At 37.8% G+C, this 17472-nt stretch overlaps 1 protein-coding gene across 1 annotated transcript in view; it reads right to left on the reverse strand.

Annotated features, from left to right (window-relative positions):
• The window catches only part of LOC107584894 (plexin A3), a 114647-nt gene that overhangs the window by 32715 nt on the left and 64460 nt on the right, over positions 1-17472 (reverse strand). Inside the window, exon 7 of the mRNA XM_016271664.1 lies at positions 1544-1640. Within this exon, the coding sequence (XP_016127150.1) occupies positions 1544-1640 (97 nt within the window). The remainder of the gene's footprint in view (positions 1-1543; positions 1641-17472) is intronic.

The following is a 17472-nucleotide window of genomic DNA, read 5'->3' on the forward strand; positions in this document are numbered from 1 at the left end:
GGGTGTAAAGGTTCAGTTCTATACACAGTGGCTCTGTTCCAAGCGCTAGTAAGCTCACTCGCTGGTGACTGTCTACATAGACAGCGTCGTAAGAAACAGAACCGCAAGTGATTTGAAATGCTGTTCACAGGTAGCAACTTGATTAACAGTCAGTCACGTCTACAAAGAAAGACTAAATAGCTTATTTGAAAAAAGCCTAACGTTAGCATGCAGCTAAGTTAACAATACTTTAATAAACACAAAAATATATTTTTTATGAAAAACTTTTCAGTAGTAAATAAATATATTTGTACTGAAAATCTTAAAATAACCCCACCTAGAAAGAAATTATTTGAATTTTTAGAAATGTCAGTAAGACATGAAACATGTACATAAAGAAAACCTGTAAATATTGACATTTTTGAATGGTAGAGAAATTAACATTAAATTCACGGGCAACAGCGCTGGTGGATATTCCTGCAGTCAGCATGCCAATTGCACGCTCCCTCAAAACTTGCGACATCTGTAGCATTGTGCTGTGTCATAAAACTGCACATTTTAGAGTGGCCTTTTATTGTGGCCAGCCTAAGGCACACCTGTGCAATAATCATGCTGTCTAATCAGCATCTTGATATGCCACACCTGTGAGGTGGATGGATTATCTCGGCAAAGGAGAAGTGCTCACTAACACAGATTTAGACAGATTTGTGACCAATATTTGAGAGTAATAGGCCTTTTGTGTACATAGAAAAAGTCTTAGATCTTTGAGTTCAGCTCATGAAAAATGGGGGAAAAAACTAAAGTATTGCATTTATAATTTTGTTCAGTGTATATATCAACTTCATATAAAACATGAAAACATTATATATACATTATATATATATATACATATATATATATATTATATATACACAATATACTTATAATATACTGTATATACACACACACATACATTATATATATATATACATCACACACTAATAAACACACAACACCAATAATTTACCACAGAGATTGTATGTCTGCAGTTTCACAGTGAGCTGTGACTTTCTGTTGCTCTCTCGCCTCTATTCCTCTGAAAGCACACAAACACTCTGTAATAGCACACCTGATGAAGTTCTCCTCAAGAGATATATATATATATATCGACTCCTGGAGGTCTTTCAACTCTTTCTTCTCAAAATGTCTGAGGTAAATGCAAACTGACAAGTGTTGTGGATGGGTTAAAAGCTGACGGACGCAGATTCCACACTATCCTCTGCAGTTATGTGATGTTATATAAGGCTAATAAGGCAGGCAGGTGCCCTGTTATCAATAAAATATACCACGGCGACTGAGAGAACACTGGACAGACTAAGTGTGTTTGAACACTGTGAAATCCAGATCAAATAAAATAAAAGATGCATTAAGTTCCACTTTACACAAAGGTAACACCTTTCCCACATCAAGAGGACATCGGGAATGTCGATAAAAAATGAATGTAGAGAGGATAACTTCAATATTTCTTCTCTTTAGCTTTAGAAATGCCACTAGGGGGCTGAAGGTGAAGTGTGTGATCTCTTACCTCGCATGGATGATGGCTTGTCGATGGGAAAGTCACCGTCCCATACGATGGAGAAATCCACAGGCAGGTCTCCCATCTCATTCCCTTCATACCAGTACTGTGGGAAAAAACAACAGAAACAACATCTATATCAGAAAAACGTCACAACAAGGGTTTATACTCTACCCTGTGTGCCACAGGGGCAAATAAAACAGACTCCGAATACAACTTTTTTTTTTTTTTGCCGTAAGAAAAACAATAAATGCAAACTCAACAGCACTTCTAGCAAAATATGCCCAATCACCACTGACATCACATCAACGTCTCAAGAGACGATTCCAGAAGATGATGTTATCGTGACACTTTCTCCACCAGCACTGCTCGGAATCAATCCTGATATCTTTTCTGACCCAATGGAAATCCAGATCTATAATTTGCTGCACACTCAACAGCACTCCTGGAAAAAACACGGTCAATCACGACTGACATCATCTGAACATCACACTGACAAAGATGATGACAACACAATTGCTTCGCTCTCTCCACAAGCACTTATGAGGCCATACAAAGAAAAAGAAAGATAACAGAGTTTCGACTTCTTGTTATCCGCTTTTCTCAGCAAACATTATTTTGTGATTTTTTTTTGAAGCCACTAGATAGATATGTATTTACGTACAGTGGGGCAAATAAGTATTTGATACACTGCCGATTTTTCAAGTTTTCCCACTTACAAAGAATGGAGAGATCTGTAATTTTCATCGTAGGTACACCTCAACTATGAGAGACCGAATCAAAAAAAAAATCCAGAAAATAACATTGTATGATTTTTTTAATAATTAATTTCCATTTTCTTGCATGAAATAAGAAAAATAGAACTTAATATTTGGTACAGAAACTTTTGTTTACAATTACAGAGGTCAGACGCTTCCTGTAGTTCTTGACCAGGTTTGCACACACTGCAGCAGGGATTTTGGCCCACTCCTCCATACAGGTGTTCTCCAGATCTTTCAGGTTTTGGGGCTGTCGCTGGGCAACATGAAAACTTGAAAAATCAGCAGTGTATCAAATACTTATTTGCCCCACTGTATGTAGAATGGTTTTACGAATTTTTATTCACTGATATTAGAAAAATGATAGACACAAATACATACATGTTTAATATACAGTGGGTACAGAAAGTATTCAGACCCCCTTACATTTTTCACTCTTTGTTATATTGCAGCCATTTGCTAAAATCATTTAAGTTAATTTTTTTTCCTCATTAATGTACACACAGCACCCCATATTGACAGAAAAACACAGAGTACAAAAGTAATTTTATAGACATAGAAAGCATATTAAATCCAAATAAAGTGTCTACTTTGATGTTTCAATTAACGTTTGTGAAAATAAAATGTCAAAATATGGGTGAAATAATGTTCCATCGTCATTCAGTGTAACCGATATATTTATGTAAAATAAAATAGCATACATATTCTGACCTGTACTTATTAAAAAATATATATATACACACATATAAAAAAAATGATCATACAAAATTCTATTACATTTTAAATGATTAAAAACTCTTGCTGACAAAAGGGTAGTGGTAAAGATTTAAAAGGACAATTAATTCGTTTTTGAGGGCTACACTGTGATCCTAAAATAGAGTCTTTTAATGTCATCTAATGATTCTGGTTATAAATATGCCTGACAAGATTTTTTAAAATACAAACTCTTGTTACTATTAAACTACATTTAACTCAGAAATTTTAAAGTGGTCATATGATGCTGCTAAAAAGAACATTATTTTGTGTATTTGGTGTACTGAAATGTGTTTATGCGGTTTAAGGTTCAAAAAACACATTATTTTCCACGCCAGATTGACGACACCAACAGGAACAAGCGCACTTGACGATGAATGAAATGAAATATGCAGTGTTTTCCGCCAACTGGCAACCCGGGTTGCCGAAATACAATTTGTTAAACTGACATTGGGCAGGTTTCACAAACCAAAACAGAGACCGACATTCCGGCCCGGAACGCACATTTTCAAAGGAGAATGACTGTAGCATTGTTTTTCAGATAAACAAATATGTTAACTTAGCATGTTTCTTAAATATCTGCAAACATATGGTATTTTTATGCTTTAGTAGAGTCAAAAACATACATACAGCACCTTTAACTTAAAGCTGCGTGGAACGCTTTTTGCTTTGTTATATAAAATAAATGAAAAAATAACACACACACACACACACAAACATTTGTCGCTAAAAATAACTAACAGGAAAACTGCTCATTAAGTCCTGATATGGCCTGTCTCCAGCATGCAGCTGCAGCTCGTCAGGTGGAGCAGAAAGCAGGTGACGGCGGTTTTTACTGTCTGGGTTTTAATTAGCAACAACACTGAGAGCACTTAGCCAACGCAACCCTGAGAGAATATCGCTGATCAGGCTCAATGATCGGCGGCTGCTTGCTTAAGAGACTTCAAGACGAGATCAGGAGTCCAATAGAACTCGAGTAAACTTACCAGAGTGAAGAAGCTCTGGGTTCAGCATTACGCACCACCACAATGGCACTTTCACTTTGTTTCCCCTGATAAATGTGGAATCACGCCATTTGGTATATGGTATATTTCAGTGCAAAAACCAACACACTTTTTGCACTGAATGCAAACTAGCTTAATTTACATATGAATGGTTTTCCGAATTATTTATACAGAAATTTGCTTTATTAATGCATCCAAATTAGTTTACTATTAAGGATGAATTCACTAAACAGTTTAGCATGTGGTATTTCAGTGCAAAACCTGTATCTTATTCATTTAGTATGCTAGAGCGGGAAAGTGTTTTAATTTTGTTGGCACCTGATTGCATGATTACAGAGCACTACACTGAAAGAAAAAAAAAAAGGTGAAGAAACAATTTTTACTTCGAAATTGTTAGTACATTTAAAAGAAACCGCAAGCAATACATTGAATTAAACATTAAATTATGAGGTAGAAAAACTGAAATCGTATTTTCTTCTAACATGCACTCCAGTAATTTTGTTTTATTTACAAATCTGAATTTTTTTACAGTACAAAACAACGTAGCCAACATGCAAATAAACAGTGCTATTCGTTCTTACTGCATTCTCCCTCAGCAGTGAAAACTGCACTGCATTTCCATTTATGGCCAAACCAAAATCTATTTTGGAAAAAAGGCATAAGAACACCCTGCCTCGACAAAACCTCATGCCTCGGCTGGTCATTAGGGCTGATTGAAACGTCAGCTGTTACATCAACGTTCATTCAGCCATACAGCCCAGATAAATCACAACAGAGAAAACCAGTGGTGCCACATCACTCCCCAGGCGTCCAAGAGGCCCTGAAGAGTGGAAAATGGCCCTTTGGTCTTTCTACAGCTGTTCTGGGGGGAAAATATCTGTGAGGAACTCAAGCGAGCTCTGCAGTGGAAAAGGTGGTGAAAAGCCGAACTAAACCTCACTCAAACTGTTGATGCCAGGCACCCAGCAGTCATACATCTCTATGAGACACAGCTGCTGGAGTCTTAATTGGGGTCAATTACAGGCGACCCGCATACTGGCATACAGGTCATGACTTAAACATCATTAACTTATCTTCGAATTTGTTGGGCTATTATGCACTTAAGCTATAAAAAAAAAGTCCTGATGTACTAATGCATTTCATAAAATGGTGCAAAAATCACATATCAAAAAATGCATTCCCATAGAGCATGTCAGTTAATTTATGCATTCAACAAATTAACATATTCTTTGTTGCTATAGTTAATTTCATCCAATAGGATGAAACGTCCAGAACGGATGTGTAATTCTTTTGTAAAACAATTCTTACGTAAATTGTCGCACTGAATGGGACTATTTACATAATAACCAATACATGAACAATGCATGAAGGAGGCCTAATGAGACTTTTTATAAAACTTTTTTTAAATGTATTTTCTGAAAATAAAAGCATCTATGAAAACAAAAAAATTACTATTGCATTTAGCCTCTGAATCTAGAATCTGTGGGGAAACTATTTCTATATTAATATATATATAATATAAACTATAACAACGTATCTATATAAAATACATTTTATAAATTAATAAAGAAATACTACTCTTGAAGAGTATTTTAATAGTAATATAAAGAAGCAATAGACAAAAAACACATCATTTTAATATATACATATATATATACATGCATACATACATACATTTTTGCCATTAAAGTGATGTGTTTTCTTGTTTATTGCTTCTCCTCCATTAAAGGTTTGCTTTGAGGAGATTAGCCTGCGTGTGTAAATGGGTGGAAGCCTTTGTTTGCCCATACTATACCGCTTATCTCTGCCAGTAGTGAATTGATTTTCCTCCGGCTTGACTTTCCACTGTATTGCAGCGTGTTATGTGTAGACAGCCTGGCCTGGTTCTGTCAGAGGGCTCACTGAAAATGACTGGCAAACGACAGCAAGGTAATCTTACCTCTAAAACCGTCCTCGATTTATCAGCCGCCCCGAATGTGCAAAACACAACCCAAGACGGCTGCTATCACAGGAATAAAGGCAATTTGTGCCATTTTGATTTAGCTTTGTACACATCCTTGGGGTACATTTCAATCCTGCTTGCATGTTTAATCATTTAGTTAAATATCAATTTAGGTAAATATCATGTGGGGTTTTAAAGAGACCACTCTTAAAAATTGGTGTGCTCAATAATCCACTTATTGGAGCTAAGTTAATACGGTGCTACCGTTTATGGCAGCAGCTATGATGAATAATCAGAGATATTGACTCAGGGACAAAAAAATGCTGCTTCTCAAAAAAAGCAGCCTTCTCCTGAAATTAAGTGATAGCAATTAATTAAAGTGGAACTTGGTGGAACTAAGTATTTAGTCTTTAATAGGATTTTATTGTTTAAAAGATGTTTTCATAGACCTCAACTCTCTGGATACGCTCAGCTCCAGTTGACCTGTCAATGACGTCTCCTTCGAGTGACAGAATGAAAATCAATAAAACTTAATGATGGAGGACCTGTACATTTAATTAAGTTACAAACTGAACCAGACTCAGCACAAAAAAGACACAACGGCATCAATGGTACGAGCAGAATGAGCCCACTGTGTGCGCAGCATTACGTTACGGTAAACTAATTATTGAATCATAGCTATCCCATTACTAATGACAGTCCAGTAATAACAGCATATAATTCACTTCAACGAATGTTGCGTCATGGGCTAATTTCTAGGTTGGGAGAGGGGAATTCTAGGTTAAGATAAAAGATACAGCTTCTGTCAGTCCAACTAAGATGGGATTTGGTTTGGTTGAGAGCCACTGGAAATAAATAACGGGTTGAGTTCTGCTAAAGCTAGGAGGATAAGGAAAGGCGGCCACATGGATGCGCAAGGAACACGTGTTGCCATAAATGAGCCGAGCGTGCTGACCTAAAGCATTTTTTCTGGTGCATCACTCTTGGAGGGATTTCTTCATTTGGAGGTTCTAGCACAGCTGAGCCTCTTAATACACAGAGAAATGCTCAGAGAGCAGTTAATGCGATACATTACGTCTGGGACATATACAGTGGATTGATCACCACATTAGTTGATCAATTTATTTTAATAAGGCCCACCTGCTTCCGCACGGCTACCTAATAGCATTTACAGTTTAAAGGAGCGCGCCTGTGACTGCACTGAAATACCAGGAACAAGTAACTGAAATTACCTGAAAAATATTTTTGGCCTTAGTCAGGCACTTACTGTTCGCATGCAACCCAGGTGTTAAACCCATCGTTAAAACGCTTTCCTCTCAGTAGTATGGTACAAAACAGCTAATGCCTGATTGAGCACTTGATGAGAATAATAGAATAATGAGGGTGAGGTGGTTCAAAATGCCTGACAAAAATAACATGTATTCAAAAAGCTTCCGCTACCCTACATCGAGGATAATGGGGTTCTTTGTGAGGGCCCACTCCATCAAGAGCCTGGATCAGAACTTGGGCATTGTGTAAAAAAGGCCTTTGGCGGTACATTTGCCAGGTAACACGGCCGGTGCCTCTCGCTAAGGGGTCAGCGGCGCTTAGCAACACTTACGCTCATGGACTCACTTGGAGTATTTTGCAGTTCTCTCTCTTCTTGGAAAAAAGTGAATTTCTTTGGATTTTGCTTCAGCCTAGCAAAAAGCACACCCATTACAGATATTTTTACATATTTTTTCATAACTAGAATAAAATTAAAAAGTACACACAGAAAGCAGGTGGTTGTTATTATGTTCTAGTAGAGACAAGAACATTTATCTTTGTCAAGCAATGTACTATATCAGCAGATGATGCATCAAACCTATGTTCAAGCTATAGCTGTTCATTAGTGATTCTTGAGTGCCACGCAATAGAAAAATGGTCAACCTGGAACAAAAGAAATAGTCAAATATGACTGACATGCTGTCATAAGGTTAAATAAGCAAACAACTGTGGTTTTACACAACTGGAAATGTGGTTTCAAAATATTTAAGTACCTTATATTTTTTCCTGAGAGTAAATGCTGTTATTTTATAACTGATATTGAAATCTTTGGAAATATAAATGGACCAATAACATCTCCCTGAGGCACACCATTGTGAAATATCATCTTTGCTGTGCTTTCATGTGATTTGGCTGTTTAGTTGATATAATCATGACTAGTGATTGCCAATAGGGGTGCTCCGATTGATCGGCTACCGATCACTATTGGCCGATAATCAGGTTGGGATGATTGATCGGCGTTTCTAAAAAGGCCAATCTCAAAAAACTGATCTCAAGCTGATGACGCTGCTGTGAGAGGTTTGGCATGACATGCAGCGTCACCGTCTAGTCTCTGTCCGGCGCGGGTAAAATAATTATAATGCTGAAGGTGAGGTACTCGCCTTCATATTTCTTCATTAAATAACTTATAAAGTAATTTGAAAACCTTGTGTGAGACGTAATTTCACAAACAGCGGGAGTGAATCACCGTGCGCGCGCTCTCTCTTTCTCTCTCAAAATACGCAAATGACTTCAAATCACCACACATCGCTGTCAGTCTATAAGCGAGCTACACAGTTGACACAGGAATTGTCACTTACACAATCGAGGCAGTGTCACATCGTCACTAAAGTTTATAAATTGCATTACTTTTTCATTCTTGCCCGTGTTTAACCATTCAGCGCTCGCACGCTCTCTTGGAGACCGTGCGTTCATGCACACTTGCAGAACACACACATAATGCCAGGTTCACATTACTCCGTTTGCAGTGCGAATGTGCCATTCAGCGCTCGCACGCTCTCTTGGAGACCATGCGTTCATGCACACTTGCAGAACACACATATAATGCCAGGTTCACATTACTCCGTTTGCAGTGCGAATGTGGTGTGTATTTTTTCCACGCTCATGATAACGGATTAATAAAGCGTGCACACTGCACACGGTTGCGGGCCGGCAGAGATGTGCGTCTGCGAGTCTATGTTTGCTGCACTGCAAGCGCTGAATTAAAGTAACAGCGAATTGTTTGCAGTAAATATGAACATGGATTGACACGAAAATGTAGTAATTACACCCTAAATGCATATTATTAAAGTCTACCGCGTTTCACAGTCAACACATACGGCTTTTTGGGCTAGGTTTAAAGGAAAAGAGCACTTTTAGATAAACAAGGCAAAAATAGATAGCACTTGTGGAGGTAGGAAAACAAAGTTCTTTATGAACCGCAGGATTGCTTGTAATAAAGATTTAAATGCAAAAGGAAAGGCAGTAGAGTTGACTATTTCTGTCAATGGTAAGTTCGTGATAACGTAAGAAAAGTAGTTTAAATGATGTGCCACTTGCGTGAGCAACTTAATATATAAATTTAGAAGTAAATGCAAAAGTAAAAAGCGTTGAATAATGTGTTGCTTATATTTATTGTGTTTAAACATGACTGTGAAAGATTGTATTACTGTGCTGTGTAAAAAAATAATTGCAATGCTAAAAAAGCATTTTCAGTGACAATGTTTGGATTTTAAATCAAAATAATGGATAAATGTTGTGATTGTGGTAAACAGCCACGGATCAGTAGTGGACTCCTGTGTGAAAGCTGCTTCCCCTCTCACAAGAGTCACCTAAGAGGGGAATTCCCCCCATTTTCAAAAATGAAATTCAGGCCTGATTGGAGTATCACTATAAATAGTTATAAATGATAAAAAGGCGGCTTTAAAAAGATCAGTATCGGTGCTTTCTGAGATCAGAGCACCCCTAATTACCAAGGAGTCTGTTAGCTTTGTAGAACCAACTTTCAGTGGCGGCTTGTCGGGGGAGGCAGGGGAGGCACAGCTTCCCCAAAATTTTGAGGTGAAAATGGGAGGACGACGATTTAATGTTAATAAAATTCACAATTAATTTCAATTCATGTCTCAGAATGTTTTTTTTTGTTTGTTTTTTTTGTTTCACAGCTGTAATACCATAACATGTTACTGAAGTTGGAAAGCGCCGCTTTTCTATCGCGAATGTGCTGAATCTGCTGATGTAATTACAACTGCTAGGTGATATAGAAGAGGAGGGGGAGGCCGGGGGAGAGCTGAGTTCTCGTGCCTCCGTTGGTAAAAAAAATTTGCCAATCAGCATCGAGTGTTCACTTTCAGCACTGAGGAGTGTTGAGAAAAGAAACCTCGTAGGGGAGGCTAGCCTCCCTTCTGGTATATCAAGCAATCATAGAGACGTAAATTACGTGATATTAGTTTGAACATCTCACGCTGCGCTGATAATGTACCAAGTACTTATGAGTAGTGATATTGAATATTTGATGCCAACAGATTTACCAAGCTGTCATTCAAACAGTATATATACAAATTTAAAATAAAGGGAGAGCACGCCTAAGCTGGATATAGGCTAACGTTACAGCAGTCGGCTCTTTTAACACAGACTTTTAAGAAGGGATAGATGTTTGCTTCAAGTGATAGGCCAAGTGAAATTATATTATCTTGCTGTATGTGTTGTTTTCTTTACGTTTTCTGACTAAAAGCAATCAAAAGCCATTTTAAAGTGGTTAAGCAAATACTACTACTAATAATAATAATAATAATAATAATCGGCAGGGATCCCCAGACCAATACAATTAGTGTGCCTCCTCTATTTTAAAACCCACAAGCCGCCACTGCCAACTTTTAGTATTATTTAACATTAAATATTTGAACATGATCACATTGTTCAACTAGCTCATGAATTGGACCTTTTGGGTCACTAGCCCTGATCTTTAACCATTTTCCCCACAGACACCATGACTACATACTGATTGATTCATTTATTAGCTAGAACAATTAGCATGTTGTTATATTATTGCAACCAATAGCTTTCCCAATACTTTACTAGCAGAATACAGTAAAGTCCTTTGTAGCGTATCTGATGTTAAAGCCACACAATAGCAGCATTCTGAGATCCTGAAAAGGCAGCCGTCCAAATTTTAGGGTGAGGCAGGAACGGGATACTTCTGAGAAATTAGGGAGAATGCAGGGCCAGTTAACTTGATTTCTGTCAAAAATAATGACCCTTTAATTCCAGCGCAAGCGAGAGACGTGACCTAAGGGAGACCACTTGCATCAAGATAAGAGCAGATTAACTAGCTGTAATACAACACCAGTAGCTTGTGTGCCTTTGTCTTCAACACTGTGAGATCAATAAAATCCACAACGATTCTCACAGGTGTGTAACGTTAGCAACTGCTAATATTCCACACTTAGTTCATTATGCATATTGTGCATTTTAGTTAACTGGATACTAAATTATTTTAAAAAGCAATGATGGTAAAAGAATTGACATGTGGACATAAGTCAAATGCATTATTGAATTAAATCTATATAAAACAAAATAAATAATTAGTAAAACAAATTGAAACAAATACACTATCCACTAAAATCTATATAACAAATATAATAATAAGAGTAAATAATAGTAATATTGTAAATAAATAAATATAATGGCATTAAACTTATTGCCCACTAAAATCAATCAATAAATAAATGAGTGAATAAATAAATGTATTTATTTATTTGACAGTCAGAAGTTAACTTAATATTCACTGGAATCAATTCACATCAGTGATATTTGTAAACTGTAAATAAAAAACAAAAAGGAACTAAAAACTTCAAGTTAAAAACGACTGCAGAAAAAACACGATTGAGCACAAATCTAAGGTTGATTTGAAAGTTAAAGCATAAGAGAGAGAACAACATACTAAATAACCTCCAAAACCTCATCTTTCTTCTATTTACTTTACCTACGAGTAAACAAATAGAGCTATATGTTTAACTTTCTTGAATACAGTACGAGAAAAAAATAGCTGACCATTTCATACACGTTCTCAGGTGACGTGTAAAGAAGATGAAACTGATTGATTCACCATTGCCAATCCGAAGGCACTCACAATTTCATTAGCATGGACCCCACGGCCTCAAAGTCACCTGCCGTCGGCTCCCAGAAGACTATGCAGTGCCATTGCCTTGACAGCCATATTGATTGACTCTTACTGCCTCGCATGAGAGTGTGTGAGAGAGAGGACACGTGCTGAGGAAGGGAGTGGCGGACAAATGATGACACACTCTCCTGGGAGTCAGTGTAATCTGTATCAGGTCTTCGCTGATGTTCGATTGCTATTCAGGAAAGATGCATGTCATGAGGGAGATGATGTGCTTTTTCTTTACTGTGTCACTGGTAATCAAGCTATCAATTAATCTGTGCATGTCCAGACCAACACAGATAGTACAATGAGGTGAGAGACAAAGAGATTGAAGATAAAGGGGGGATGGGAGACGATGAGAAGAAACCGTGAGAACATGAGGGTTTGGTTTCCCATCCAAGTGAGGCAGAAACAAATAACTCATCTGGAAACATTGCAGTTCAACCTTACTGAGCAAGTTAGTTAGTTAAACTGTCAACGTAAACTAGCCATCTACCTGAAAAACACCACTTTATGTTTGGTTGAATGGGAACATGCACAATGTAGAAATACAACTAAACCTTTCTGTTTACAACAATATAATCATGCAGCCCCAAGCAGACCACAGAACACAAGTTTAACATGATAAAGCTAGCTCACTCCCATCATGATTAATGATGTTGACTGCCAATCCACAATCTGTATACAGGGCATGCAAACTACGTTGAGATGACAAATACTAACAAAAGCAATACCATTTGCGAAAAAGAGGCAATTTACGCAGCATAATAAGTAATGTAATGTTTTAGGAGGTAATTCAATGTAACACATAATACTTTTAAAAGAACGTAGAGTTTTTATGGTGTGCCCTAACATGTAGTGTCCTATATACAGGGTTCATACAGATGCTTCAAAATGAAATTCATGGTCTTTCAAGAACTTTAAGCACTATTTTTTGGGGTTTCCAAGGAATATACAAAGGATATCATTCATCAAATTCTTTATTGCCAAATTTGAAGGGGAGTGTTACAAGCTGTTCATGAATAGATAAGATCCCTAACGTTGCAAAGACTAAAGTCTCAAACCCAAAGAGATATTCTTTATAAAAGATAAGACTCATACACACCCTCCTAAAACGCCTAGTTCAAACACGCCCCCACATGTCTACGTCACGATGTGGGAAGATTTGCATAACGCCACCCAAATGAAATATGCAAAGAAAGAAGGCGTAACTTTGATTCTCGCTGTAGTACTGTTGCCGCCCCCGCCATATCGTGGAGATGCTGTGTGCTTCGTTGTGAAAGCGAAACTACTTTGTTTGGTCTTCCAAAAGAGAACACAACTAGAAATCAGTGGTTAAGTTGTATTTACAACACTGTTGCGGAACACTCCAACCCAAATATTCAGATGTGTGCAACGCATTTTACGGAGGATGAGGACTGTTTCCTGGGAGAGTAGCCTACAATGCCGGTGTTCCGGTGAATTCAGTTCCCCTGTTTCCCCTTCGGTGCGCATGCTGACCCTATACAGTCTATGATGCTGACAAATAATGCTGACTCACAGCCTGTAAGTACGTTTTCATATTTAAAGGGGTCATATGATGCAATTTCAATTTTTCCTTTCTCTTTGGAGGGTTACAAGCTCTTGGTGCATAAAGAAGATCTGTAAAGTTGCAAAGACTAAAGTTTCAAATCCAAAGAGATATTCTTTATAAAAGTTAAGAGTTAGCCACACCTACCTAAAACGACACATGTCTACGTTACGATGTTGGAAGATTTGCATAATGCCGCCCAAATGTTCACGCAAAGGCGGGCGGTGTAACTTTTATTGCCACTCTAGTATTGTTGTTGCCGCTGCCACCATGTCGTGGAGACGCTGTTTCTCGTTGTGAAAGCGAAACTACTTTGTTTGGTCTTCCAAAAGAGGTCGATATCTGCTTCGTCATGCCTGGAGCTGATCTGTGCTGGTCGCTGAGGAAATACATCAACTTCGCGCTGTGGATCGCCGGATCGGCTTTCACCATGAACGAAGCGGAGTCCAGCCAGGGTCGTCACATGTGGTTGCCGCAAGCCCATCGGCCACATCTTTGTCGAATCCGCCGGCTGTGCCGTTCTCATGCCCACCGGCCTCCGCTCACTCAAGAACCGCCGTGTGTGACGCTGTGTTTCGTTGTGAAAGCGAAACTACTTTGTTTGGTCTTCCAAAAGAGGACACGACTAGAAATCAGTGATTAAGTTGTATTTACAACACTGTTCCAGAACAGTTTAACCCAAATATCCAGATGTGTGCAGCACATTTTATGGAGGACTGTTTCCTGGGAGAGTAGACTACAATGCAGGCTGTTCTGACTCACAGACTGTAAGTACGTTTTCATATTTAAAGGATTTGCCACTGATGATTCAAACGTGAGTTTTGAGCAGTGTAGAGTAGCGCTTGTTTGCTTGTTGTCATTTCTCCGATCACAAATGCAGACATGGTTTTATGTTTATGTGGTGTAATGCAATGCAATGCGTAAAAAGACATTATAAGTCATTATAATCCATAATTATGTCCCCACTGGATGCAACAATGCCTAGTTTATAATGGGTTTTAATGTTTTTGTCTCGTCGCTCCGGCCGGACAGGGCATCACAGTACGGTAAGGGGCATAACATTTTCATCACACGCTTGAGGAATTCGGCCAATCACAACACACTAGATAGCTGGCCAATCAGAGCACACCTCGCTTTTCAGCACGATGAGCTTTGTAAAAATCGCCATGTTTCAGAAAGGTGGGGCATAGAACGGGTGTGCCTCACACGTCCTGAAAAGTGAAGCTGCGGGCTCTTTGATCGCCCCCTGGTGGCTGGCTGCAGTACAGGTCATAAACTCCGCCCTCTCCATGTAAACGAATGGGACTTGAGTTAAAATAAAAAAAATTTAATTACGCTTCCAATACAATTTTCCGAAAGATGGTTTTCGTCATTTAAGGTAGTTGTTATCAAGTTGATATATGTTCAATTGTTAGTTTTTATGATAAGTTCGATTTTAGCTAGTAATTTGATGCTATAAAAACGGGGCGTCTCGTTATGGTTGATTGGGTCTGCGGGAGTTTGGGTGGGAGTTTGATACCGCGGCTCCACCTCACGACACTACTGTGCAGACTCTGGCTCCAAACGAATCTCTACTGCGCAGACTCTGGCTCCAAATTATGTAATTTACTCAAGATGGCAGCGGCCATTCTGAGATGCTTTGGCTTCACTTTTCTATAGTGGAAGGAATAGGAGACGCATCCATCAGAAGAGAAACAATAATGTACAGTATGTGGAAAACAATGTGTTTTTTGATCCTTAAACCGCATAAACATTTCAATACACCAAATAATGTTATTTTTTAGCAATGTCATATGACCCCTTTAAAATGTCTATAAAAAAATAATGTCTTCATTTTAAATTTCTTAAAAAAGAAAGAAAGAAAAAAACTAACTAAATAAATAAATTGTCTGGTATGAACCAGTGCTATTTGTGTGTCATTAGATTACTGTTAGTTTTTATTAATAATTTGAATTTATTTATATTTTCCATTTTCATTCTGATTTAAAGTTTTAGTTACTATGTTGTGTTTTTGTCATTTTTATTTATTTAATTATTTTTTAAAACTGTTTTATTATTTTAATAACATTTTTAGTCATTTTACTGCATCAAGCTAAACTAACGAAAATGAGAAATGACAACTAGCTGAAATTATAATTATATATATATATACACACACACTTTCAAGTAACAAAAGTGTTGTTTTATTTAATGGTTTTAGTTTTAGTATTAGTTTTAGTTAACTATAATAACCCTTATATGAAATATTAACTTAGCTTATACAGCAAATGCTAAGAGGTAAACATTTACAATGGCTCAAAATGAACAAGGTCTAAAAGCAAGTGAAAATTTGCATCGGCGTGTAAATAAGAACAGTACCATTACTTGATTGCAGCGGGGTGTACTTTAAGCACCCCTTGATTTGAAAAAAGAAAAAATTTTCCATTTTTTTTTATTTGAAAAAGCACTTCAAGCACCTTGTATGAAATCAATATATAGTGCCCTACCATGGCATATAAAAGTTCTTACATATAAAAAACGCTGTCCGTTGTTTAGGAATCTATTTACATCATGCTGTGTAACAGTTCTGCAGTCAGTGTGGACAGGCAAGGTGCATCACAACCACTTATGACACGGGATGTTCAGTGCTGTGAATTTGTTGGTTTTGCGAGATTTTATAAATAAAAGACACAGAAATGTAAATATTCATTTGCAATAAGTAAATAAGAAACCTGTTGCCCTCCATATAGTCAATATGCACTGGCATCATCACTGACAGGCGGCTAGAGGACTCACTTTGCATCTAAATTCCTTCATGTCCGAGGCTAAGTTTCAATTCCAATTTAAATGCATAGCGCTGTTGGAGATGGCAGTGATGGTCAGAGACAGGGAGACTGATGAACAGGAGGAGATGAGTCAAAACGGATGGAAGGACAACAGTTGCACTGGGGTCCTACGAGGAGACCTTCGAACGGCAGCATGTGTCATTCCTGGAAAGGACGACAATCAATCCAGTGCCGGGGCGAGCGCTACAGACGTGATCCTCATTATTAAATTGCGATGGGACATCAATTGTCTTGTCGCAGGGCTCGGGCTAGTGGATTGACCTTTGACACTTCCATGTTACGAAGGTCAAAGGGCACACACTCCACCTCGCAGCATGGCAAATCGGGTTCACCGCATTCATTTTCACCGGGTCACACTGTCGTGCCACATTACGAGGCACATTCAGCAACTAGCTAATTATCTTACAAGATTCCCTGAGGTTACCGTGACAACCAGATGGGTCACAGACGGCAAGCGCCTGCATATGAAAGCGAAAGGGAGGACAGAGAGCGAGAGAGAGATTCTCAATGTCAACATCTAGACATGCTCCATTTTTCACTGGGATTGAGAAAACAACACTTTCAGAGTTATAAATTGATGTCTTTGGCGATTCACCTGGATAAAGATTCATATTTTTTTATGATCAGTGATTTAGAGAGATGTCACCTTGGCTTTCTCAGCACACTTCAGACAAACCACCTCTTTGCCCTACAAGCGATGATTTGCAGCTCATGCTAATTTTTTTAATGGAATAATAATGTCATAAAGGCAAATATAATGAGAGAAAACAATGCATCTGTTCGTATGACAATTATTCAAATGCCATCTGGGGTGCAGCTACGCTTGGAAAAATACGCTGATTAATAAATGACATGCTTGCTGTTTAGGATATATTGAAAGCAATAGTTCACTCAAAAATAACACTTCTGTCATTATTTTCTCACCCTCATGTCATTTCCAAACCTGTATGCTGTCATATTTTTCTGCTTTCCACAGAAAGTAAATAATCTTCACATAGATCATTTTCCATTCAGTTGAACTGCTGTTCACGATTGCGTTCCGGGGAAGTCATATTTGTAGTGTTATATATATATATATATATATATATATATATATATATATATATATATATATATATATATATATATATATATATATA

The sequence above is a fragment of the Sinocyclocheilus grahami genome, unplaced genomic scaffold (genome assembly GCF_001515645.1).
Source record: "Sinocyclocheilus grahami isolate Dianchi unplaced genomic scaffold, SAMN03320097.WGS_v1.1 scaffold64.1, whole genome shotgun sequence".
Lineage (NCBI taxonomy): Eukaryota > Metazoa > Chordata > Actinopteri > Cypriniformes > Cyprinidae > Sinocyclocheilus > Sinocyclocheilus grahami.